The following is a 26,750-nucleotide window of genomic DNA, read 5'->3' as shown; positions in this document are numbered from 1 at the left end:
TCACATCATGGTGCAGGATGCCATTCAAGTGGAGGGAGCCTAAAGGAATGTGGTAGTGATAGAGGACAGTATAGTCAGGGGGATGGATACTGTTCTCTGTAACCATGACTGGGAACTCCAAAGGTTGTGTTGCCCACCCAGTGCCACGGTTAAGGACATCTGCACGAGGCTGCAGATGAACCTGGTGTGGGAGAGGGAAGGATCCAGTTTTCATGGTCCATGTAGAAACCAACAACATAGGCAGAAACTAGGACTGATATTCTGCTGAGTGAGTTTGAGGAGTTAGGGTCAAAATTAAGATTCAGAACATCAAAAGTAATCATCTCAAGATTATTACTTGAGCCAAGTGCCAATTGGGATAGCGTCAAGCAGATTAGAGAATTAAACATGTGGCTCAGCTGTGGGAAGGAGTTTAGATTTACAGAGTACCGGCACCAGTACCCAGCAAGGAGTCGTTCTGTTGTGATAGGCTCCACTTAAACCAGGCTAGGACCAGTATATTGGCAAATCTTACAATCAGGGCTATGGATATGGCTTTAAACTAACAGAGCTGGGGGAAGGGTTTGGATGGAAAGAGATTTAGAAATCCGAAGTGAAACGTCAAGGCAACAGAACAGGGTAATGATGCAGGTATAGACAAGCTGAGTGGTACAAGAAGGGACAGAGTTTTTAACAGTAACTGAGCATCAACAATAATGTCCATGCAGGTAATAATAAAATTAAAGTGTACCATTCTCTAAACAACTGTTCCCATTTTAGCTCAGTGCCTTGCATCCTATCAAGATTCCTCAACATAATCATTCCTTATTGTTTACCATCTTGTTTGAACTATATCATTCTCTGTTCTGATGTAGATCTCAGTCAGGTCCAATTAACAGCCATCCAGCGTGAATTTGCGCGCTGAAACACTCTGCATGCCTGGGTGGGGAGGGGACGAGGGCGAGCACGTAAGTCAGTGCACGCACGCTGGTGTGCACAGTAAAAGCTTCTTGAAGGCACAGAGCTGCATAAAAGACTGAAAAGGCAACCTATGTGTAGCAGTAGAGGATGTTGGTATGGTTTTTAAGGAATACTTTGTATCTGTCTTCACAGAAGAGGTAGACAATGCAAACATAGGGATAGAGGAGGTATTAATGGGATTAGCATCCTTTCAAGTGGATAAATTACCAGGGCTGGATGAAATGTACCCCAGGCTGTTAAAAGAAGCCGGGGAGAAAATAGCAGAAGGTCTGACAATCATTTTCCAATCCTCACTAGATACAGGTGTGGTGCTGGAGGATTAGATGACAGTTATTGTTGAACCTTTGTTTAAAAAGGAAGGGAGGGATAGACCAAATAATTACAGGTTAGTCAGTCTAATCTCGGTACTGGGCAAATTATTGGAATCAATTCTGACAGACAGGATAAACTGTCAAATAGAAAGGCATAGATTAATCAAGGATAGTCAGTACTGATTTGTTAAGGGAAGATCGTGTCTAACTTGATTGAATTTTTTGAGGAAGTAACAAGGAGGATTGATGAGGCCAGTGCAGTTGATGTGGTCTCCATGGATATTAGCAAGGTTTTTGGCAAGGTCCCACATGTCAGACTGGTTAAAAAAAAACCCATGGGATCCAGGGGAATGTGGCAAGCTGGATATAAATTGGCTCAGTGGCAGGAAACAAAGGGTAATTGTTGACAGGTGTTTTTGTGACTGGAAATCTGTTTCCAGTGTGATTCCACAGGACTCAGTACTAGGTCCCCTGCTTTTTGTATATATTAACGATTTGGATGTAATTGTAGGGGACATGATCAAGAAGTGTGCAGACAACAAAAATTAGCTGCATGGTTGATAATGAGGAGGATAACTATAGACTGCAGGAAGATATCAACAGACTGGGTCAGGTAGGCAGAAAAATGGCAAATGGAATTCAGCTTGGAGAAGTGTGAAGTGATGCATTTGGGGAAGTCAAACAAGGCAAAGGATTACACAATTAATGGAAGAATACTGAGAGGTGTAGAGGAAGTGAGGGACCTTGAAGTGAATGTCCACTGATCCCTTAAGGTAGCAGGACAGGTCGATACGGTAGTTAAGGAACCCTATAGAATCCTTTTTTTTATTAGCCAAGGTATAGAATATAAGAGCGGGAAGGTTATGCTGGCACTGTATAAATCATTAGTTAGGCCACAACTTGAGTACTGTGTGCAGTTCTGGTCACCTCTTTACAGAAAACATGCAATTGCACCAGAGAGGGCACAGAGATTTATGAGGATGTTGCCAGGACTGGAAAAGTGCAGCTGTAAGGAAATATTAGATAGGCTGGGATTGTTCTCCTTGGAACAGAGAAGACTGAGGATAGATTTGACTGAAATGTACAAAATTGTGAGAGGCCTGGATAGAGTGGGTGGGAACGGCCTATTTACTTTAGCAGAGAAGTCAGTGACTAGGGGACATAGATTTAAAGTGATTGGCAGAAAGATTAGAGGGGAAATGAGGAAAAGCTTAGTCATCTAGAGGGTGGTAGGGGTCTGAAACTCACTGCCTGAAAGGGTAGTAGAGGCAGAAACCCTCAACTCGTATGCACCCCAAATGTCATCATCTGCAGGGCTACGGACCAAGTGTTGGAAAGTGGGACTTGGCTGGGTGGCTCGTTTCTAGGCTGGCACAAACAAGATGGACCATGGCCTCTTTCTGTGCCATAAACTTTCTATGATTCTGTGAGTATAGCGTTGGTTCACTAGATTGGTCCCTGGGATGAGAGAGTTGTCCTACGATGAGAGGCTGAGTAAATTTGGCCTATATTCTCTAGATTTAGAAGAATGAGAGGTAATCTCATTGAAACATACAAGGTTCTTAGAGGACTTGAGGTGCTAGACACAGAGGTTGTTTCCTCTGGCTGGGGAATTTAAAATGCCGGGATAGTCTCAGGATATGGGTCAATCATTTAAGTAGAAATTTCTTCTCTCAAAGGATTGTGAATCTTTGGAATTCTCTACCCCAAGGGATTGTGGATGCTCCATCTTGACTATGTTTAAGGCTGGGATAGACACATTTTTGGTCTTAAGGAATCAAGGAACATGGGGAGTGGGTGGGAAAATAGAGTTGAAGCCAAAGATCACTGAATGGCGAAGCAGGCTCCAAGGGCCATATGGTCTACTCCTGCTCCTATTTCTTGTGTTCACATGATCTTGTGTTTCCCCTTTTAATGGCTATTTGCAATTACGACCAGAATGGTTATCAACTGAATGAGGGAAAAAAAATCCATGAAAGTCAGAATCATGCGTTGGGTATCTTAACTCCAATGACAGAGGATAGCCTGAGTGGCAGTGGTATTCTTCAGTGGCCAAGTGCAGACTTGCATTTTGAGATGTAGGTCTGATACCCAGCTTCATCTGCTATTTGAATAAAGGCATTAATTAGCCTTTCATAAGTTAAAATACTTAGGAGAAGGAAAAGAAAAGGAGTAATTTATATACCCTGTTCCGAGCTCCAAGCAGTAAACGTTGATACTTTTGTGGCAGTCCAGAATGTCATAAGAACTATCATTTAAAATAAAACTAAATTTAAAAACACAATCTGGTTGCTATAATTAGAGTTTAGCTCCTGCTGACGAAGTGGTTCAGAAGTGTTACTTTTGGCCTCAATTGACAAGATTTGCTTCCCTCGTTAACTGAGTTTCTCCGCTTCGATGAATTTCTTGTTGATACATCTCTTGGGGAAAGAAACAAACTGAAAGGAATAATGCCACTACATTGAAGCATATCTGCTATCAACTTCTTATGAAGCAACAGTAAGATCTGTGAGGACTTGCACAGTAAAGATCGTCTAACCTCCTCACTTTAAAGGAAATATAAATTCTGGTTCAATATTGTTCAAAATATTTATTGCATATCCATCATTCTTTGTTACATAAAATAACTTACCATTCCTAATAATGCTAACCCAGATCCGATATTTATCATTGTAGGGATAATGTTAAATTTTCCAGCCTGTGCAGAACATAATATTGTTAAAGTAATATATATTCATGTTAGAAAAACTTTCTGTCCTCAATCTGCAAGAAATTTCTCATTCCTTTGATCGAAACTCATCTATGTAATTTTTTTAATGTTTCTTCAGTGCTTTGTTTGGGTTGAATTTTTATTTGGGATCAGCGCCTTTAGTCTTCAGTTTCTAACTGAATTTGGAACTATTGCCAGAGCTTATCAACAATGGAAGGGCAGTGGATGTTATCTACATGGATTTGAATAAGGCCTTTGACAAGGTCCCTCAAGGCAGACTGGTACGGAAGGTAAAGTCGCAAGGGATCAGAGGTGAGCTGGCAAGATGGATACAGAATTGGCTTGGTCATAGAAGACAGAGGGTAGCAGTGGAAGGGTGCTTTTCTGAATGGAGAGCTGTGACTAGTGGTGTTCCGCAGGGATCAGTGCTGGGACCTTTGCTGTTTGTAGTATACGTAAATGATTTGGAGGAAAATGTAACTGGCCTAATTAGTAAGTTTGCAGACGACACTAAGGTTGGAGGAGTTGCAGATAGAGAAGAGGATTGTCAAAGGATACGACGGGATATAGATCGGTTGGAGACTTGGGTGGAGAAATGGCAGATGGAGTTTAATCCAGACAAATGCGAGGTAATGCATTTTGGAAGGTCTTATATAGGCAGGAATTATACAGTAAATGGCAGAACCCTTAAGTGCTTTGACGGGCAAAGGGATCTGGGTGTACAGGTCCACAGGTCACTGAAAGTGGCAACGCAGGTGGATATGGTAGTCAGGAAGGCATATGGCATGCTTGCCTTCATCGGCAGGGGTATTGAGTAAAGCTGGGAAGTCATGCTGCAGCTGTATAGAACCTTGGTTAGGCCACACTTGGAATATTGCTTGCAATTCTGGTTGCCACATAACCAGAAGGATATGGAAGCATTGGAGAGGGTGCAGAGGAGGTTTACCAGGATGCTGCCTGGTCTGGAGGTTATTAGCTATGAGGAGAGGTTGGTGAGTGTCTGGAATTCGCTGTCAGAGGAGGTGGTGGAAGCAAGTACGATAGTGGTGTTTAAGAGGCAGCTCGACAAATACATGAATAGGATGGGAATAGAGGGATACGGACCCCAGAAGTGTAAAATGTTTTAGTTTGACAGGCAATGTGATCGGCGCAGGCTTGGCGGGCCAAAGGGCCTGTTCCTATGCTGTACTTTTCTTTGTTCATAGTCCAGTGTTGTTTTTCCTCTTGCTCCACCAGTTTACACTACTTTACAATACAATTGTAGCAGCAAATTTCTGATTTGAAGTTGAAAACAAGATTACTTTTTTGCACTTGTCAAATCTTTCTCTTGAGAACGTGGTAAAATTTACAAATTTGAATGAGAGACAACTGATCATGAAATATTAATCAACATGGTAGGCAAGCAGTAAAGGTGGCACATTGAAACATTCAAATGTAGTTTCTTCAAATTGTCAAATGGATCAGGTATAAATCCATATGTACAAAGAACACTTTGAATGGAAAAAACTGATTATTATACTTTGGTTGGACTTAAATGGGAAAAGCTGGAAATTATCAACAAGCTGTTAATTGGCTATTTCCTATTTTTGTCCACATTCTATTCTTGCTTGAAAGCAGTGATTCATATTTGGTATTGATCCCAAATGCCCTCTTCAGTTCTATAGCATAGGTTTACAAACTAGTTTGTTTGGAGGCCTATTGATTAGAAAGTTGTTCTTGACCTTGGATTCCGAAGTTCTCAAGTAAATACAAATTACCCTGTATGGTACTAATAATGGCATGTTAAACCAGTTTGTGTCCATTTATATGCACATTTCAGATGGTACTCTAAACCCAAAAATGTTACTTCTATTTCCTTTTCTTTTCTCAGCCCTTCTTGAGTCCTTCAATCCTGTCTGCTTCCCTTCCGGTTGCCCAGTAATGTTACTGTTAATTTCTCCCCTTAGCTACTATTCCCCTCCAATTTCTCCTCTACCTTCCTACTCTCTCACTTTTGTCCCAGGCTTGGAATACCTGCCCTCTCATCTCTTGGATGAGCTTAAAACAGCCCTTCATGCCTCTCCTGGAATTCTCTGAAGAGCTCATCAATGCATCCGTCAGTGCCTCTTTATAAGCATCAATCTCAACCATCACATCTTCCTTTGTCAGCCTTTTTTGACCAATCTCGCTAATCCTACCAACCACTGCTACCTCAGACTCTTACAATGCACCAATAATCACTACCCATATCCCCGTTTCCCTCCAGAATTTCTGTTCACTTGTAAAATAGGTCTCTGCCATCCAAGCCCTTATATGGATAACTGCATTGACATCAAACTTTATCATTCCTCCTTGCCTGGTTATACTTTCCACTACCTACCCTGTCCAAACTGTCGTTGGGCAATGTGCCCTTTATCATCAAATCACACCTTATACCCTTCCCCTACTCTTCAGGTACTTTCTCCTCCTCTTAACAATTAGCCTCTTTCTTTAAAATTCCCATTTTCTACTACCCACTTCCAAACCTCACCATGAGTTTCTCACTGAACTAAACTGCTTCCTTTCCTCCCTCGTTTCAGTACGAAGTGACTCCTCATATTTGGTATCTTCATCTCAGCTCCCATTAATCTCTCTGACCTTGTGCCCTTTTTGAATCTCTGTTTTCATATAAATTCTGCTACCCACATTCATGGATACCCCCTTCAGCTTGCCATCTCCCATTGCCACTCTACTCCCGTGATTTCCATCAAAGGGTAGGCTCTTTCCAACCACTTCCTTGTATCTTTCACTACCCAAACTCTTTTGCTCCCTTCCGACTCTATTCCTTCAGTCCCCTAAGTCACTTACAACTGTACTTTATAAATCCCAACTGCCTAGAACTTTGACCCCTGATTTGCCACAATACTTTGTGTAGTGGTCGATTTGCCAAGCCACTCCTTCACATCCATCTCTACTGCCACTGACCCCAGCAAAACTTTTACTCCCTCCTACTTCAGTCAATCACCTTGGTATGGTTCCCATCTTTGCTCCCACAATTGCAGGGCAAACAGACATGAGCATATGTGTCACATATCTGATTTAGCAGATGGTAGTTAAACCACGTCAACTTTCAACTACTTCAGCATCATCCTGAAGGTCAAAGATAAATCCAAGATTCTTTTCTCCCCTACCAAATTTCTCTTCAAACTCTTCTCCCCTGCCCTTCCACCCCATCACCTCCAACAACTAAGGTTGAGACCAGAGATTGTTTAGCTGCCTCTGCTCCTTCCCCAGTCCATCATGCCAAGGTTTCCTCTGCTCGTCCAGCCTTGAACCCTCACTTTCTCTACTAGTTCTCATCTCCCTCTCATATCCTTTCTGAGCTCATCTCATCCATGAGGGGTGCCACCTCTGCCTTTGACCCCATTCCTTTTAACAGACTGCCCAGTCTTGACTCCTGCTAACCCTTGGAAACTACTATCATATCGTATCTTCTCTTTCCTCTCCAAAGTTCTTAATTTGTTTTTGCCTCCTAAATCCATGCTCATCTTTCCCACAACTCCCTTTTTGAATCTTTCCAAGCAGGTTTCTGCCCCTGCCATTGCATCTTTTTCTGATGGGGAAAGTATGAGGGAAGTACAATCTTGACTCCCAAGCCCTGACTTTATTATGAACTTAGCCTCCAAAAAGTATTAAATGAGGAAGCCATTATAGTACAGTATTCGTATACCACATTTAGTCCTGTTCTGCAAATGGCTGACTACACTTTGACCTGCTAATGTTTCTGTTGTATTAGTAGTCTTGGTTGAGTACCATAAGTAACAATGGAAGTGGGGAGTGCTAAGTTATACTGTGTGCTCTCAGTGCTTGGGTGGGGGAGATAGTTCCACATGTATACTTAAAATGTACAGATGCTCAAGTTCACAAAGAATCCAATTTACCATTCTTTGTGTATTTTATTCTGAATGAAGAGAGCTGATGGGATTGGAGGTGACTACATTTTTTTAAACCTCAAAAATAAGACAATTGTTATTTTGCAACTGACATAAATAAAAACCAAAGCAAGACTTCCCTAAAGTACTTTAGGTTCTGTGTAAGCAAAATGATAGCATGAAGCGAGTCTTAGAAGTTCAACATACAAGTGGTATTATTTTCTGCCTTATACATTTGGCTAAAATCAACTTTGTTGTATTTAATCCTGGCAGTAGAGATGCTGTGATTGACTAGGATAGAGTTGTAATGTGAACTATGAGAAAAAAGTGGCATTTTAAAAATTACAAGTGAATAGCTTTAAGGATGCGGATGATAACCATATAAGGATATTGGAATACTGGAATGTTGAACAGCAGCTGATTAATGTACATCTGTTAGATTATTGTAAGGTGTCATGATTTTCATTGTCACAGGTGTGTTCCACATAAGTCAAATTAGAGACAAAGGCATCCAAGGAAGCTTATTGCCTACAGCCCTTCTCTCAATTTTGCAAATATAGAGAAAATAGTTTTAAATTTCTGTTTTGGGCCATATTCCCTTGATCTGGCAGCAGGTTTATGAAAATTTGGTCACTGGGTTTGATAGTTTTATATTTCAACATCAAGAACTCTAATTATCTAATAGGGTATTTTGATTCTAAAGTTCTTCTTCAAAGCAATTAAAATGCAAATAATAAATATTCACTCACATGCCCAAAAAGCTCAATCTCAAATCGTATTCCGTATGTTTTGAACAATGTTCTTGTTTCTGTTCCATTCGTATTTCTGAAGTACTTGGCAAATCTGGTTTTAATTAAATAATGTTAGACAGTTCATTGACTGGATAATATAAACAGTGACTTTTCTTCAGTTGTCCTTTTGATACCTTAACTGTAATGTTAAACCTTTATTTACCCTTCCCTGTAATTACTGCAAAGACCAACCCTATGCTGTAGGAATGCACTGAACACAGAGCAGTGTTGACAGCTGTTGAGGGGTCTGCAACCCTGACTGTTCCTCAGCATGATAATAGGGAGCTGGAAGATGAAAGAAGTGCAATAAACTGCTTAATAGTTTGTTTTTTAAGTCAATGTTGAAGATTTTCCATTTTGGATCAAATGATTTTTCTGAACTTTGTCATTCAGTCACTACATATGAAATGGAATGTCTTGTGTATTTTTGCCCATAAACGCATATAATTGGGACATGAAGCAAAAACCTGCATAAAATAATGACAGAACTTGGATGCAAATGTGTTGCACACTTAGTTTCTGTAAAAGTGTGGGAATGTTTGAGCATAGCATAACTATCAGTCTCTGTACCTAAACGCATCTGAACGCGAGCTTGGGTTCAGAGCCATTATAAAGACCCATCTACGCAAATTTCCTGCCATTACACTGGTTCAAAAAGGATGTAAAATTAATCACAGGATTTTAGGTGAAACAGAAAACGATCTTTGTCTGGTGTTTAAGTATGATTGGGTTTGAGTGTCTTTAAAATATGTTTATCCTCACTGAAAGCTGGATTTTTATGCCATCAGTATATTGCACATTAAAAATGAAAAACTTTCCATTATTGCATGTTCTTAAATATGCTGTTTCTCATGTGCATGAACCAATGGAAACAATAGCCTAATGGTAATATGACTGAACTATTAATCCAGAGATTTGGACTAATGTTCTGAAGACAAGTTTTAATCTCACCATGACAGCTAGGAGAATTTGTATTCAATTAAATAAACCTGGAATTAAAGAGTTAGTCTCAGTAACAGTGTCCATGACACTACCGACTTGTCATAAAATCCTACCAAGTTCACTGATGCCCTTTGGGAAAGGAAATCTACCTTACCAAATCTGCCCTACATGTGACCCCAGCAATGTGGTTGATTTTTAAGTGTCCTCTGAAATAGCAAGCCACTCAGCTTTGCCAAATCACTAAGAATAAATAGTATGAACCACCCCACATTGGATGTGATAAAAGCACATACAGCCCGATGACCCGTCAAAGTCTCTAACAAAGATGTCATTAACTTCTTGAAAAAAGAGGCATCTTGAAGCTTTTTGTCTTGTACTCATCAGGACACTCGCAAGAACACCAATATAAGGGGAAAATAATAACTTATACTGTATGAAAAGATATGCTCCGCCAGTCTTTGAGATGTACGGCCTACATACCTAGCATCAGACTGGCACTGAAATTCATATACCACATTACTCATTTGCATGATAGGCAGAATGTCTTTTTGGCTTGATGGGTAGCATCCTGTTAGTGGTGAATACCACTTGTGTTGCTACTGCATAGTAACAGGGTAAAAAGCTAGGTTCACCTGTTGCTCAAATTTTTGAGATACCTTGCCCTTCTGGGGTAATATTATCAAACAGCATGTCCCTGCCGCTGTTCGCAACTGGCAAGGTACAGACCATACCCAACCAACCCATGCTTGTAAAACTCAAAACACAATGTCCAACATTAGATGTGATTCTGTGATTGGACAACATTCACTAAATAATCCTAACAACCAAGTTAAGATTGTATGTTGGGTTCACAGTTTGGCGCATTATATATGGCGCATTATGTACATTATAAATAATGTACATACATTGCGCCTGTTTCAGCTAACCCAAATAAGTGACAGCCATTCACTGACTCATTCCTCAGGGCAATGCCTTGACCAATCAGGGTTAAACTGCCTGGTTTAAATTTCAAACAATGCTTGGTCAGTTGCCATGCATTCTCCATGGCAACACCCCTCCCAATCAGATTCCATTTGCTAACCAATCAGCACTCTCTTCCCATATAGTATAAATTGTTGTTTTCTCCTTATATTGGTATTCTTGTGAAGTGTCCTGGCAAAAAATCTTTGACATGTCTCTTTTTTCAGCAATTCTCAATTACACCCTGAAAGAAAATTTCACCCCATAGCATCCACAGCAGAAAAAACATACCATCTGTCCAACTGATCTAAATGAACATTTATACTCACAAGCTTTCTTCCATACTAATTACATCTTCCCACCCTACCCCAATAACCTCATGCGTGCTTCAAGCCTCCACTTAAATGTGTCAGTGCAATCTGCTCCAACCAGCCCATGTGGCAGCAAGTTCAACATTCCCACCATACGGAAAAGGAATTCCTTCTAAATTCCTTATCTGTTCTGTTAGGGCAACATAAATATAAGATGACCATTGTTCTAGGCTCATCCACAGCTTCTCCACATCTACCCTTTCAAATCTTAACATAAATTTTAAATGCCTCTATCAGCTCTCTTTGGTGTCTTTTCCAGAGGAAAGAGTACCAGCCTGCTCAATCTTCCCTAACAGCTACATTCTTTCAATTCTGGTAACATCCTTTTAAACCTTTTCTGCACCTTCTCTATTACGTTAGTATCTTTTTTGGAGTATGGAGACCAGAACTGCACACGGTACGCCAAGTGCAGTCTTACCAAAGTTCTATATAAATTTAATATCACCCCCCCCACCTTCAGCTTTTGTATTCTACTCCTCTAGAAACAAATCCCAGTACTTTATATGCACTCTTAATGGCCTTATAAACATGTGTTGTTATTTTTAGTAATTTATCTATCAGTATTTCCCAAATTGCCTTGCTCCTCTACCCCATTTTGTGTCTTATCTTCCAATTAATGTGTCCTTATTCCTTCCACAAAAATGAACTTCACACTTTGCTATACTGAATTTACCATTCACTCTGGAAGTCTATTTATGGCTTCCTCTATTTTGCTGAATTCCTCCATATCATTAGGTAGACCCGTAATTTGGTATAATCTGCAAATTTTGGCACTATACCTATTTCTGAATCGATATAATTCATGGAAATGATGATTGGGATGGGCATTGCATGATGTTCCAGCTCAGATCCCTGAGAGACATCATTTCCCACTTTCTGCCAGTCCAAAAAACTTCCCTTAACATCTACCCTCTGGTTTATTTTTTCTAGCCCTATTTCAATCCATTTTGCTCCATGGATCCTGACTCCACAGGCAATGACCTTTGTCATGTGTCTCTTATGTGACATCTTATGGAAGACCATCTAAAACTCCATGTACATCACATTCACTACATTGAAAAAAATAACAAAAAGTAGATAAGGGCAAAGAATTCAATAAGGTTGGCTAAACATAAACTTTTTATCAAAAATCCATGCTATTTTGAATTATAATGCCCCTCTCTGGTGTTTTGTTATCTGATAATTTAACAAAGATTTCAGTAGCTTTCCTACCATTGTTGTTAAGTGAGCTAGTCTATAGTTCCCTGCGTTGGTTTGATCTCCCTATTTGAAGATAGGAGTTGTATTTGATGTTTGTCAGTCTTCTGGCATTATTCCTTTCTCTATTCAACTTTTTACGTATGGATAGTAGTCATAATGGAGATAGTCAGGGCATTATCCCTGCACTTAACCCTAATTTCAAAGAATTAAGTACTCTGCCAAACAAAATCTCTAATTATTGAATTTAGGTTTTTCTACACTCATGATGCAAATTGCTTTGGCCCAAGACAATGAGAGTTTTGGGATTAGTCCATTGCCAAAATGACAGTATGGAATGATATTCAGCCATTAAAAAATCTGCATACAGTTTGCAGGTTCTGTACTGAGCTAATTGATCCCAGCAGAGGCATACTGTTGGTTTCCATCCTCTTTAGCTAAGAATTCTACTAATCACCATTTAGTGATCCCTGGAGGAACGTCAGGTATGGAAAGTTGAGTTCCCTTCCCCCAGATACTCAAATAAAGTATAGTGGTATTGTCAATGGACTAGTATTCCAGAAACCGAGGGTAATGCTCCGGAGACTCGGGTTCGAATCCCACCACGGCAGATGGTGAAACTTGAATTCAATAAAAATCTGGAATTAAAAGCCTGATGTTGACCACGAAACCATTGTCGATTGTCGTAAAGACCCATCTGGTTCACTAATGCTCTTTAGGGAAGGAAATCTGCCATCCTTCCTGGTCTGGCCTACATGTGACTCCAGGCCCAAAGCAATGTGGTTGACTCTTAAGGATGGGCAATAAATGCTGGCCTAGCCAGCAACACACACATTCCATGACTGAATATTTTTAAAAATACCTAAAATTGAAACCAGGCGATATTGTTTCACCAAAGTTTTTGTTGTCAAGGCGCCGAAAGACATATTTAGGAACACACTTAGATGGAGGTTGGTCCAGATTGCAGTTCCACTCTATTAAAATCCCCATCACTCCACCCTGTAAAACAGATGAGGAGAGATATTGTGTGAAATAAAAATAAAACCATCAGTTTTTAGGAATGAAGGGTTGCTAATTCAATTACTGTTCTCGCTGCTATCCAAAGATGATCTGTTCCTGCCATTTCACTGAAATGAGGCCTCCATTTAAAAAATTTTGGGGATTGGAGAGACCAAATATATCCATTGGTTCAAATAGTAAGTCTGTATTAAGTCCTTATAGCCCAGATAGTTCCCAGCTTTTATTCTTGGTTTGTGTTTATCTCACTGCTTACAGGGAAATGATAGATGCTTTGCAACTGTCCTAATGCCTCCTGATATTTGTTCAGCAAAATCACTTCAAGCACTGGTGTGCTATCCAGTAATTTCTACACGTACTAACAGTATGTGCCTATCATAAAATTATAGGATTGGGCTCTGCTGTGATAGGATTCTCCCAATAATCTGCCAATAATCACTTGGTTACCACATTAAAATGGTACAGTCATCTCTTAGGACAGTCAGATAATGCTACTCACTATTTAGCGAGCCAGTTTCTCACTCCCCAGCTAACTGAGGCCAACTCCCCTCCAGTTCTCTCATCTTCCTCATGCTGCAGCTCCAACCCTGTTGGAAGTATTGTGAAATCTAAACTGTTGAAGAGGCAATAAGGGAAAAGGGATGAAAAGTCAGACAGGAGACAGAAACAAGAAATGAGCAAAAGAGCAAAACAGGAAACAAAAGTGAACCAAACAGTGAGGGAGAAATAAAGGGGAACAACGTCAAGGATGACAATTGGCTTGATTGGATCTTCAGCAAAGGCATGCAAGTGTAATGTGTTGCGTTCCTACCATCGTTTTGTCAGTAGTTGCATATTGGCTTGTGAAGAATGGCCATTTGGTGATAAGCTGGAGGGCAACGAGGGCCTGTAGAACCATGCTCAAAATAATTCAGCATCTTCAGGTGTCAGGAAAAAAAAGACAGAGCAAGACGCTAAACTTGCAATATAATTGGAGCAACAGATCTCTATCAAATGGAAAATTTGAACCAGTGAGAGATAAGAAGAAAAGGAAAAAATCAAGAATATTATAGGCAAATAAAACTCGGATTAATTTCTGAGATGTTGATTCTAACAGTCGAAAGAAAATTGCCTTGTTCTGTTTCATTTCCTTTAAAATTATATTTTTGTCTTCCTTTACACTCTTAGTTATTTTGTTTAGTCACTAGATCGCAACCGCTTTCTAATCCACTCAAGCTCTCTCAACTATCAAGTTTTATATTTTTAAAAATATAAAGTAACACATCGTTCTGCACAGGATGTTAGTTATCAGGAAGATTAGCCATTCTGTTAATGTAATCGTCACAAAATAGCAACTGCTCCTATACAGTGCTCACTTGGGATGGTGTGGTTTATAAATAGGAGATCTCTATTGCAGCCCACCAGATAAAGGTAATGAAATCTTTAAGAGGCTATATCTAATCAATACTGAACAAACCTGAACAGCTAGTTTTTGAAAATCCTGTCCTGCTTCTTGAACCATATCTCCGAGGCGAAAAATTGGGCAGAAAGGGTCATTTTTCCGATTGAATTGACAAGATTTTAAGTAGCTGGCACTTACATTTGTCAATATATTTCTCCTGCAGTAACAAAAAAGGAAAATGTCACTATATTATGAACATGTGTGGTACAAATGGGCAATTCAAAGCAGCTACTAAACTTACTTTGAAAAATTAAACTTGGGGAAAGCAATGTTGTTCTTTATTAACACTGTGAAGTTCTCAGCTGCTCCAAGAATTGCAGGCCTATAAACAAAGACCATTTACAACATTAACATGACCATCAATACACTTTTTTAAAATTTAATTTTCCTCTAAAGCTTTTTGACTTCCTTGTTGTTCAGCCGAATGTATTCTATGAATTCTTCCCATTGATAACTAAACAATTAAAAGTATTCCAGCTAATTGCATCCATTGCTTCACACTTTTCACCTGAAAATGTCACAATTTAAGGCGACCTACCTCTGAAAAGCAAAAATTAGTGACTAGCTGAACTGAAGGCCGTGATTTTGTCGAGCTGCTGAGGTTCTCTCCCATTGGCTGGAGAACTGGCAGGAACTCCCGACAGTCCCATGGGAGAGGCCCAACCAAATCCCTCATAAACGAGGTCCCTGGCAGCAGAAGTCCCACCCACTGAGAGCTTATTGTCACCAGTGCCGGCAAGAAGTGGTGGCAGCTGACAGCAATGAACCCATCAGAGGCCCAGGATTATTGTGGGACTGCAGGCCAATGAGGGCAGGATGGGGGTCGTGGGAGGGGGGGGTGGGTGGTTTGATTGGGGGGGGGTTTGGAGGCAAGGAGGCAAGGGCAGATGGGTGGCATTCAGTGGTCACAGATGCCAGGTATCTTGAATGGATACAGTGTACCTGACTACGAAGGACTCCCCCCGCACCCCCCACACAAGGGAGGCCTTTGGCAAACCTGGCAAACATCCAAGGGTGCAGAAAAGCCTTACTGCCTCCACTTAATCCCTGAGCCACCACTAAATTGTTTATTTGTTTATTTCAGAAAAAAATGAACAGGAAGAAATTTGCCCCAATGTATTATTGTTTCTGCCTGTGCAGTCTCAGTCAAATGTTACAGTAATGTTTATTGCATGCAATTTGCAATTCTTAAATCTACACCATGAAAACCTTGTAACATTGCAACATATCTAACAATCTGAATATTTACAGTCTAGTCATGTCAGTGCTCTGGCACCTACCATCAGTTTCAATACTTAATTGGATGTGCTTTTTCTCCTTTGACCACTGTTATATCTTTTATAAGTACAATTCTGATTTTAATTTCCATTTACCATGCTCAGGAATGGTATTCCTGTAACCCAAAGGTTTTCATGTTTCACTGTTGGTTTTCCTTTGGCTGGTACCATTGTAATATAGCTCCTCTGACACAATGGGAGAGATTTTAACTGACTCAGAACCTATTCACTTAAACAGTTAAAAATCGGGTGCTGTGTGACCATTGTTCTTCATCAGAACATCTTAACAGTGTGGCTAACTCCTGATCAGTTTTTACTAGAATGGAAGAGATATAAGGGAGCAATCAGACTGGAAACCTTTAGTGTCACAAGAGAAGGCATATTAGAAAGGTTCAATCTCTGACATTTCCATCCAATGGTGCTGGAAGAGTTGCCCGAGGGGATTGCAGATCCACTAATTAATATCTTTTGAAGCTCATTGGAATTAACGTTTCAATGACTTGGAAAGTAGCAACTGGAACCCCATCATTAAAGATGCTGGAGAGCCTTGCCTCAATCAGGGAAGGTGTTGAAGATCTTTGATGAGGGATTGTATAAAAGATAAACACAAAATGCTGTGGATGCTGGAAATCTGAATTAAAAATAGAAAACGTTGGAAAAACTCAGCAGGTTTGACAGCATCTGTGGAGAGAGAAACAGAGTTAACGTTTCAAATCTGTATGACCCTTCTTCAGAGCTAAAGAGTAGAAATGTGATGAAATTTGCACTATTTAAGGGGGGTGGAGCAGATGAAACTGGATAGAAAGCCAACGATTGTTGGGATCTAAGGAGAAACTGACAAAGATGTCATGGACAAAAAGACAAAGTGAGTGTTAATGGTAGTGGTACAGGCTAAAGAAGGAGCTGATAGTGGCATAAAGGTGGGTAAGCAGAATGTGTTAATAGTAGAACAAGGGTCAGCACTATGTGAAATAGCAAGGACAAGCAACAGATGGATCTTATGCAGGTGTAGTGGGGGGTGTGGCAGGCAAAAAGGATAGGAAAAAGGTCTAAAAAAGGGGGTAAAACAGTGAATAAATGAATAAAAATAAAAATAAATAATAAAAGTAGAAAAAATGAAAATAAATTTTTAAAGAGGGATTAAAAAAGGGGTGACGATAGAGGGGAGAGTTCATAGTCTGAAGTTGTTGAGCTTAATGTTAAGTGCAGAAGACTGTAAAGTGCCTAATCAGAAGATGAATTTCCGTTCCTCCAGTGTGCGTTGAGCTTCACTGGAACATTGCAGCAGGGCAAGGATGGACATGTGGGCATGAGAGCAGGGTGGAGTGTTGAAACGGAAAGCGACAGGAAGGTCTGGGTCATTCTTGTGGACTGAGTGGTGTTCCGTAAAGCAGTCACCCAGACTGCGTTTGACCTCCCCACCAATATAGTCAATGGGTAGATAGATAGCAGATGGTATTCAACATGGCTAAGTGTGAAATCATGACACTAGACAGAAGTGAGAATTTCTAATATGTATTAAATGGCATTGTGTTTGAAGTAGAAGAATTGAAGAGATCAGGGATTTTGATAGATATGTCATTAGAACTATCAAATCAAAAGTTCAGCTCCATTGAGGTGAAGAAAGCAAATAAAAATGTTGGGATATAAACTAAGGGTGTGACTTACGAGGCTAAGGATAAGTTATTGAAGTTGTATCTAGCTTTCATGAAGCTGCATCTGGGTTATTCTGTTCAGTTTGCATGTTTTAGGAAATAAATGGAATTATTGCAAGGAATCAGAGCTTTGAAAAAAGCCCACAAGCAATATTATGTTTCTAACCACCACTTAATTGGTAATAATTCATCAATAGGACTTTTAACCAATAACTTACTTACTTAGGAATAACTGTATCATTCTCCACAGGACACCAAGCAAAAATCTCACATGTTTTCACCTCTTCATTGTATTTGACACATTTTCCAGTTAAAACCCCTAAGATTAAAACAGAGCTCACAATAACATTTGTGATGAAAAAGAACACCTTTTATCCATTTCTCAATGTGAGATTTTGCTAAGTAGTGAAAAAGAAATATAAATAGATAAAACTATTTTAAATAGAAATTGACTGAAGGAAAGCATTGAAGATGTACTGCATGATAGACCTGTTGTACATTTCCTGATTGATTTCAGATTTCCGTTCTTTCTATCTCAGTCATTTTCAATTATTCGCAATATGAATTTAACTCTTAAGTATTGGAATTCTAAAAATAATGTTAGAAAGAATGAGAATTTCAGGTGAATTTGATCTGTATGAAACTGGAAAATGATAAAATCATACTTAAAAATAGAAAGTATAATTTTTGTTAGAATATTTTTTCAGTATATTTGGTCAACACATAGGCTGTCACTAAGCAATTTAAGAAGTAAGTGCAATTAATCTCACCATTAAACAAAAAAAACTCAGTTAATCTTGGTTTTAATCACATATTTATTTAATATAGTTAACTGCATCCAGCTCTTTCAAGTTTGTTTCAAACATATTTTTGAAATCAGAATAGAATATAAAAGCAGTATTACTAGAAGCTGTTAGTAGTTTAGCAAATGACTGCAAATAATTAATGATAATTAATAATGCAAACTAAAAACACAAGTCCCACTAAATTGTAGCATCCCATGGCCCAACACACTGACCTGAACCACTATGTGAAAAGGACATCTAAACTCCTGCTTGCTATTAGTTACATCACAAATCAGCAAGTTTGTAAAAACAAATCATTTAATTTAAACCTTAATCTTTACAATAGGAAGCTGCATAACCCACACACCATGGGCTCAGGCCACCTGGGAACAAGTTCACCAAAAATTGAGTACTGAAAACAATCCTCATCCCCAAGTCTACATCTACAGGGGGAAAAAAATCCACTAGTTTGGGTCATTCCTAGCACAATGGAAGATGGTTGTGATTGTTGGAGGTCAATCATCTCAGTCCCGGGATATCACAGCAGGAGTTGCACAGGGTAGTGTTCTTTTTTTTTTAATTAATTCACAGGATGTGGGCTTTGTTGGTTGGGCCAGCATTTATTGCTCATCCCTAGTTGCCCTTGAGAAGGCAGAGGTGAGCTGCCCACAGTGCTGTTAAGATGGGAGTTCCAAGATTTTGACCCAGCAACAGTGAAGGAATGGCATTATATTTCCAAGTCAGGAAGGTGAGTGCCTTGGAGGGGAACTTCCAGACGGTGGTATTCCCATCTATCTGCTGCCCTGGTCCTTCTAGATGATAGTGGTCATGGGTTTGGAAGGAGCTGTCTAAGGAGCCTTGGTGAATTCCTGCAGTGCATCTTGTAGATGGTACACACTGGTGCTTCAGTGGTGGGAGCAGTGAATGTTTGTGGATGTGATGTCAATCAAGTGGGCTGCTTTGTCCTGGATGGTGTCAATCTTCTTGATGTTGTGGGAGCTGTACTCATCCAAGCAAATGAGGAGTAATCCATTACATTCCTGACTTGTGCCTTGTAGATGGTGGACAGGCAATGGGGAGTCAGGAGGTGAGTTACTCATCACAGGATTCCTAGCCTCTGATCTGCTCTTGTAGCCACAGTATTTATAATGGCTAGTCCAGTTCTGTTTCTGGTCAATGGTAACCCCCAGGATGTTGATAGTGGAGGATTCAGTGATGATAGTGCCATTGAACATCAAGGGTCGATTGTTGGATTCTGTCTTGTTGGAGATGGTCATTGCCTGACACTTGTGTGGTGTGAATGTTACTTGCCACTTATCAGCCCAAGCCTGGATATTGCCCAGGTCTTGCTACATTTGGATATGGATTGCTTCAGTATCTGAGGAGTCACAAATGGTGCTGAACATTGTGCAACCATCAGTGAACATCCCCACTTCTGACCTTATGATGGAGGGAAGCCCGTTGATGAAGCAGCCTGAAGATGGTTGGGCCTAGCAATAACCTGCCCACTGAGGCTCAGTTTGAGCTCCGCCTGGGCCACTTAGCTCCTGACCTCATTATAGCCTTGGTTCAAATGTGGGTAAGTGCCAGGCAATGACCATCTCCAACAAGAGAGAATTTAACCATCCCTCCTTGACATTTAATGGCATTACCATCATTGAATCCCCCACTATCAACTTCTTGGGAGTTACCATTGACCTGAAACTGAACTGGATTGGACAAGTGTCTCAAAAGTGTAATAATTCTCATAATATTATTGTTATTTATTGTAAAAGTAGGTTAATAGTGGGGTTTGGATAGTTTCTGTGTGTGGGTGTGGGATTTTATTGAATTGGAGACAGATAGTCTGGAGGTTTTGACTCATCAAAAGGAAGCTAGGTTTGAAATGCTAAATACATAAACATGGCTGAAGTTTTAGCAGGTGAAGTGAGGAGAATTTGCATTTTTAGATAAATCAGGGCAGTTTAAATTTCACAGAGATGGTAGGATGTTACACCTAGCCAAAGAAGCTAGGCCAAGCAGTACGTTCATTTTTCCTAAAAGTTACTGATAGTATTAGCATCATGAAAAGATTCATATTATGAGAAATGTAAAGTTCCAAAGACATATGAAAACAATGGAATTTGCATTAAAAGGGAGAAACATGTGTAAAGGAGAAGAGGCTATATATCAGAGAGGACGGCATTGTAAGGTCTACCAGAAATGTGAAAAGCCTCCAGTATTTGTGTATTAATCTGCTGTCCCCAGAAACTGAAGCTGGGAAAAGCCACTTTTAATTCTACTCTCCAGGGTATTGTTAAAAACAAAAAACTGCGGATGCTGGAAATCCAAAACAAAAACAGAATTACCTGGAAAAACTCAGTAGGTCTGGCAGCAACGTCAACTCTTCTTCTCCGCCGATGCTGCCAGACCTGCTGAGTTTTTCCAGGTAATTCTGTCTTTGCTCCAGGGTATTGTGTTTGACTTGCCTAGATCTGTTTAAAATTCTTTTTTTTACTGTTGCCTTAACGGGGGTGTAACTAGAAGCCAGATTAATTAGGGGTTTTAAAAGTTATTATGGTAGTAATTTGTAGACATATGTATGTGCTTGAAATTTTTTCTTTTGTTAATAAATGTTTAATTTAGTTATGTAAAAAATTCCTAGAGTCTTAGTGGACTTATTACTACTGAATTCAGGGCACACATCTCAAAATAAAATACAAATTGCAAAATCGTTGTGACCATGTAATCAAGTTTCTCTCATGGATTTGATCTGCCTGGCACACATCATCTGCCACATCATAACACAAGCCATATAAATACTGTGGCTACAAGAGCAGGTCAGAGGCTGGGAATTCTGCACAGCGTAATTCACCTCCTGACTCCACAAGGCCTGTCCACCATCTGCAAGGCACAAGTCAGGAGTGTAATGGAATACTCTCCACTTGCCTGGATGAATACAGTTCCAAAAACACTTAAGAAGCTCAACCACTACCCAAGACAAAGCAACCCGCTTGATTGGCACCCCTTTAACATTCACTCCCTCCACCACCAATGCACAGTGGCAGCAGTGTGTCCCATCTACAAGATGCACTGCAGTGACTCGCCAAAGCTCCTTTGATGGCACCTTCTAAACCAGCAACATCTACCACCTAGCAGGATGTGGGCAGCAGATGCATGGAAACACCACCGTGTTCCCCTCCAAGCTACACATCGTCCTGATTTGGAACTATATCGCCGTTCCTTCACTGTTGCTGGGTCAAAATCCTGGAGCTCCCTTCCTTACATCCCATGAATGAATAAAAAAATTCCTGGAACTCCCTTCACATGGACTGCTGTGGTTCAAGATGGTAGCTCACCATCACCTTCTCAAGGATAATTAGGGATGGGCAATAAATGCTGGCCTAGCCAACGAAGCCCACATCCCATGAAAGAACGAATTTTTTTTAAAATACTGCAGCTAATAATCTTCCACATGCTTCCTACTATCTTATTTTGCTCACTATTGCAAACAAGGGTCCAGATTTTGCATCACTGGTGAAGCAATCGTACTCGGTGCTAATCTTAAAGAAAGCTGCACACAAAAATCGAACAATCATTGTGACATGGTTTTTCCCTTGCCTGACTACAGTTTAAATCTAGCATCAAGTCAAGAGGATGTCTTGGCCTGCAGCATCAGTGATGTCTGCAAACAGGTAGATAGCCAATCACATTGAAGGATCACATACAGTAAACCATTAAGTTAAAGTCCTTCACTTTTCATTTAAATTTTCAGATAGTGAAATAAATATTTATGATTGGATTAAGACAGAAGTTAAAATAAGGATAAACATACTTTAAAACACTTAAAAAAAATTTGGAATTTTTATCCTTTTGGAGAAATTTGACAATCCACAAATATAAAATTAGCTTTTCAGGGCCGAGGGGTCATTTAGTGGTAATTATGAAATTAGTATGCCATTAAAAACCCAGTTACATGTCATTCATCAAGGGTTTTTATAAGGAGACTAACAGCATGTGAGTCAATTCGGTTGATTTCCACTGATCAGCAGTGCCTCAGTAGCACACTCCCTGAAGCGGCATAGAATCACTGACAGCAACTTCTGAATTTCCATGTTATTTAGACACAAGAAGTTGCTGTCGATTTCAGTACAGTAATGATAGCAAGCACTGACAGTTTCATCATCATTACTACTACAAAATTGGGCCAAGAATTGGATGCCACAATGCCAGTCACAGTTCAGCGGACTAAAGTTCTGGGACTTTGGTAGCTAAAAACTTAATACTGCATAGGTACTTTATGCATATTTAGTGCTCAATGCAAAAACTAATCTCCAAAAACAGGTTAAATGCAATGAATTGACAGTCCTAAAACATATATAGTTATAAATGGTGATTAATTTAGTTCCCTTCATAAATTAGAAAAAGAATTTATAAGTGCTGTCCCAATCAAACAATCATATTGTCCTTACACTGATAATTTTAAAATTGTCTAATTCTGTATAAAGTACCTAAGCAGTATTAAGTTTTTAGCTACTAAAGGCCCAGGACTTTAGTTATGTGGTTAAGGACATCTCCTCAGGGCTAGAGAGGAACTTGGAGTGGGAGGGGAGGGATCTAGTTGTCGTCGTCCATGTTGATACCAACAACAGTGTTAGGACTAGAAAGGAGGTTCTGCTGAAAGAATTTGAACAGTTAGGAGCTAAATTAAAAAGCAGAGCCTCCAAGGTAATAATCTCGGGATTGCTACCTGAGCCACGGGCAAACTGGCGTTGGGTAAATAAAGTCAAGGAGTTAAATGCGTGGCTCAGAGATTGGAGTGGGAGGAAGGGGTTTCAGTTCATGGGGTACTGGGGTAGAAGGAAGCTGTTCCGGTGGGACAGGCTTCACTTGAACAGTGCAGGGATCAGTGTCCTGGCGAACTGAATAACTAGGGCTGCAAAGAGGACTTTAAATTAAATAGAGGGAGGCAGGGTTCAGGAAAGGGGATACATAGGCTTACAAAGCAAAAGGACATGGCAGCCTTGCAGGGCAGCTATTTAGATAATGATACCCATAGTGTCACAAGAAGGGACAGAGTATACAAACATTAGCAAACAGCAGCAAAGAGAGTCAAAAGGGGAAAAAATGATAAAAAGGCAAAATTAAAGGCTCTTCACTTAAATGCACATGGTATTCAGAACAAAATAAATGAATTAACAGCACAAATAGAGGTTAATGCATATGATCTTATAGCCATTATGGAGACGTGGTTACAAGGAGATCAAAGCTGGGAACTAAATATTCAGGGGTATGTGGTTTTTCGAAAGGGCAGGCAGGAAGGAAAAGGTGGTGAGGTAGCTTTGTTAGTACAAGAAGAAATAAGTACAATAGCTAGAAAGGATCTTGGATCGAAAGATGTAGAACCCATATGGGCGGAGGTAAGAAATAACAAGGAGAATAAGACACTGGTGGGAGTAGTGCATAGGCCTCCTGACAGTAGCTATACTATAGGACAGAGAATAAATCAGGAGATAATGAAGGCATATAAAAAAGGCAGTACATTAATCATGGATGACTTTAATCTTAAATTGGATTGGGAAAATCAAATTGGCAAAGCTAAACATGAGCAAGAATTCATACAGTGGATTCGGGACAGTTTCTTACAACAATATGTTATGAATCCAACCAGGGATAGAAGTGGGCGGGAATAAAAAGGGGGATAAAACCACAGATAAATTAATAAAAATAAAAATAAGTGGATAAAAAATAAAAATAAAAATGAACGTGGAAAAAAGGGGACTAAAAAAAAGGGTGAGGATGGAGGAGAGAGTTCATGGTCTGAAGTTGTTGAACTCAATGTTAAGTTCAGAAGGTTGTAAAGTGCCTAATCAGACGATGAGGTGCTGTTCCTCCAGTTTATGTTGGGCTTCACTGGAACATTGCAGGATGGACATATAGGCATAAGAACAGGATGGTGGTGTTGAAATGGCAAGCGACCAGAAGGTCTGAGCCATCTGTTTCTTGTTCCATGTTATTCTTTCACACAATGCTACCCTTGTTCTGCTATTATCACAATCTGCTTTCTTACCTTTATGCCACTATCAGCACCTTTTTGTAGCACTAACCACTACCATTAACACTCCCTTTGTCCTTTAGTTCATGACATCTTTGTCAATCCCCCCTTGGTCCCCACCTATCACTGACCTTTTATCCAGCTTCACCGGCCCCAACCTCCTTAAACAGTGTAAATTTCATCACATTTCCACTTCTCTTCAGTTCTGAAGAAGGGTCATATGGACTTGAAAAGTTAACTCTGTTTCTCTCTCTACAGATGCTGCTAGACCTGCTGAGTTTCTCCAGCATTTTCTGTTTTTGATAAAAATATGCAAGTCTTGCTAAAACTATACAGGACACTAGTTAGACCCCACCTGGAATACTGTGAACAGTTTTGGTCCCCTTATCTAAGGAAAGATATAATGGCATTGGAGGTAGTCCAGAGAAGGTTCTTTAGGTTGATCCTGGGTATGGAGGGATTTCCTTATGAGAAGAGGTTGAGTAGGCTGGGCCTGTACTCATTGAAATTTAGAAGAATGAGAAGTGACCTTATTGAAACATATAAGATTCTTAGGGGGCTTGACAGGGTAGATGCTGAGAGGTTGTTTCCCCTTGCAGGACTAGAGGGCATAATTTCAGAGTAATAGGGCGGCCATTTAAAACAGAGATGAGGAGGAATTTCTTCTCTCAGAGGGTAGTCAATCTGTGAAATTCTTTACCGCAGAGGGCTGCAGCGGCTAAGATAGACAGATTTTTAATCAGTAAAGGAATCAAGGGTATAGGGAAAAGGCAGGAAAATGGAGTTGAGGATTATCAGATCAGCCATGATCTCATTGAATGGCAGAGCAGACTCGATGGGCCAAATGGCCTACTCCTGCTCCTATGTCTTATGGCCATATGTAATTTTGCTGCAAAATCTCAAATTATTCATCACCTTGAAAATTCTGGTCTAATGCATGATTACTAGTATACTTTTCATTATGAATAATGCACCAATGATTTTATTAACTTTGTTGTATACTTTTGGAACTTTGCTCCTGAACGTTTTGGTGAATCACCTGTCATTACCTGGGATATCTCCAAGGCTGCTGAGAGGATTTGGCACCAACCATGTTTAGACAAATGGTTTCCCAACAAACCTGTCTTCACAGTTGTGAGATTACCTCTGAAATTACACTGCCTGTATAATTGATGACTTTTTCCATTACCTCGGAAGTCCTTTGCACTCTACCCTTCCTCCATGTCAGTGACCATTTCCAGTAATCAACCATCATGATCTATTTTTTTGTTGATTATTAAATTCTATATTAATTAACTTCTTTTAGATCAAGGTCTTCAAAGAAACTCTCTTAGTGAGGGAAAGAATTTGATTCTGAGATGTAAGGAGCTGTCCGGAGTGATTATATCTGGATAACTGCCCTAGTTTCTTCAGGTCACTTAGTGGAAACACATTTCCAAGGTGTGTCTGAATTTCTTGCTGGAAGTACCTAGGCTATGAACTTCGAACATATAATTACAAGGGCTGCAATGAAAAAGCACTCTACAGCAGTATTTTTTGACTTTGCTTTTGTAGCAAGGAACCTGATCTGTTGACAGCACGTACTGGAAATTAAGTCGAGTACTGCATATGCTTTCCTAATGTTTTCTTTTGGTCTAGAAGTCATGCACAATGTTTTGCTATACATTCCCAACTGGAAAGACTCCCCATTGGAATCTCTATGCACTTTATTTTGATCTCAAGAACAGTTAAAATACCACAGAGACTTAAGTACTATATCCCAGATGTTCCTCTGCTGCTTTACTTTTGTTTCTGTTATGTTATGTCTTATATTGAATTGAAATTATTCATTTTAGCCAGAGTTGTACGGTTCATAAGTATGGCATTTTCCACCTATTAGAGATATCAGGAGTGTGCATTCGATAACCTGTGCTACTTGCAGCGTAATCCAGCAGAAGATATTGTTAGCTCTAAGGCACACTATATCTAACTTTCAATTCAAAAAATTGCAGGCTTATCAGTAGTAGCTGCTTTTTACGACCATAAGACGTAGGAGTAGAAATTAGGCCATTCGGCCCATCGAGTCTGCTCCACCATTCAATCATGGCTGATAAGTTTCTCAATCCCATTCTCCCGCCTTCTCCCCGTAACCTTTGATCCCCTTACCAATCAAGAACCTATCTATCTCGGTCTTAAATACACTCAATGACCTGGCCTCCACAGCCTTCTGTGGCAATAAATTCCATAGATTCACCACTCTCTGGCTAAAGAAGTTTCTCTTTATCTCTGTTCTAAAAGGTCTTCCCTTTATTCTGAGACTGTGCCCTCGGGTCCTAGTCTCTCCTACTAATGGAAACATCTTCCCCACGTCCACTCTATCCAGGCCTTTCAGTATTCTGTAAGTTTCAATCAGATCCCCCCTCATCCTTC

The 26,750-nt window shown here is 39.9% G+C and overlaps 1 protein-coding gene across 2 annotated transcripts in view; it reads right to left on the bottom strand.

The window, feature by feature from the left end:
• LOC121285920 (P2X purinoceptor 4-like) overlaps nucleotides 1–26,750 on the bottom strand; it is a 56,066-nt gene that overhangs the window by 7,772 nt on the left and 21,544 nt on the right. For both annotated transcript variants that reach the window (XM_041202867.1, XM_041202868.1), the window contains exons 5-10: nucleotides 17,745–17,841; nucleotides 14,832–14,912; nucleotides 14,606–14,747; nucleotides 12,995–13,131; nucleotides 8,621–8,714; nucleotides 3,904–3,969 (exon numbers count right to left, since the gene is read on the bottom strand). In XM_041202867.1, coding sequence (XP_041058801.1) covers nucleotides 3,904–3,969; nucleotides 8,621–8,714; nucleotides 12,995–13,131; nucleotides 14,606–14,747; nucleotides 14,832–14,912; nucleotides 17,745–17,841 — 617 coding nt within the window. The remainder of the gene's footprint in view (nucleotides 1–3,903; nucleotides 3,970–8,620; nucleotides 8,715–12,994; nucleotides 13,132–14,605; nucleotides 14,748–14,831; nucleotides 14,913–17,744; nucleotides 17,842–26,750) is intronic.

Source organism: Carcharodon carcharias, chromosome 13 (assembly GCF_017639515.1).
Source record: "Carcharodon carcharias isolate sCarCar2 chromosome 13, sCarCar2.pri, whole genome shotgun sequence".
NCBI classification, from domain to species: domain Eukaryota; kingdom Metazoa; phylum Chordata; class Chondrichthyes; order Lamniformes; family Lamnidae; genus Carcharodon; species Carcharodon carcharias.
Note: the sequence above shows the minus strand (reverse complement) of the source record. Positions and strands in the feature narration are given on the sequence as shown.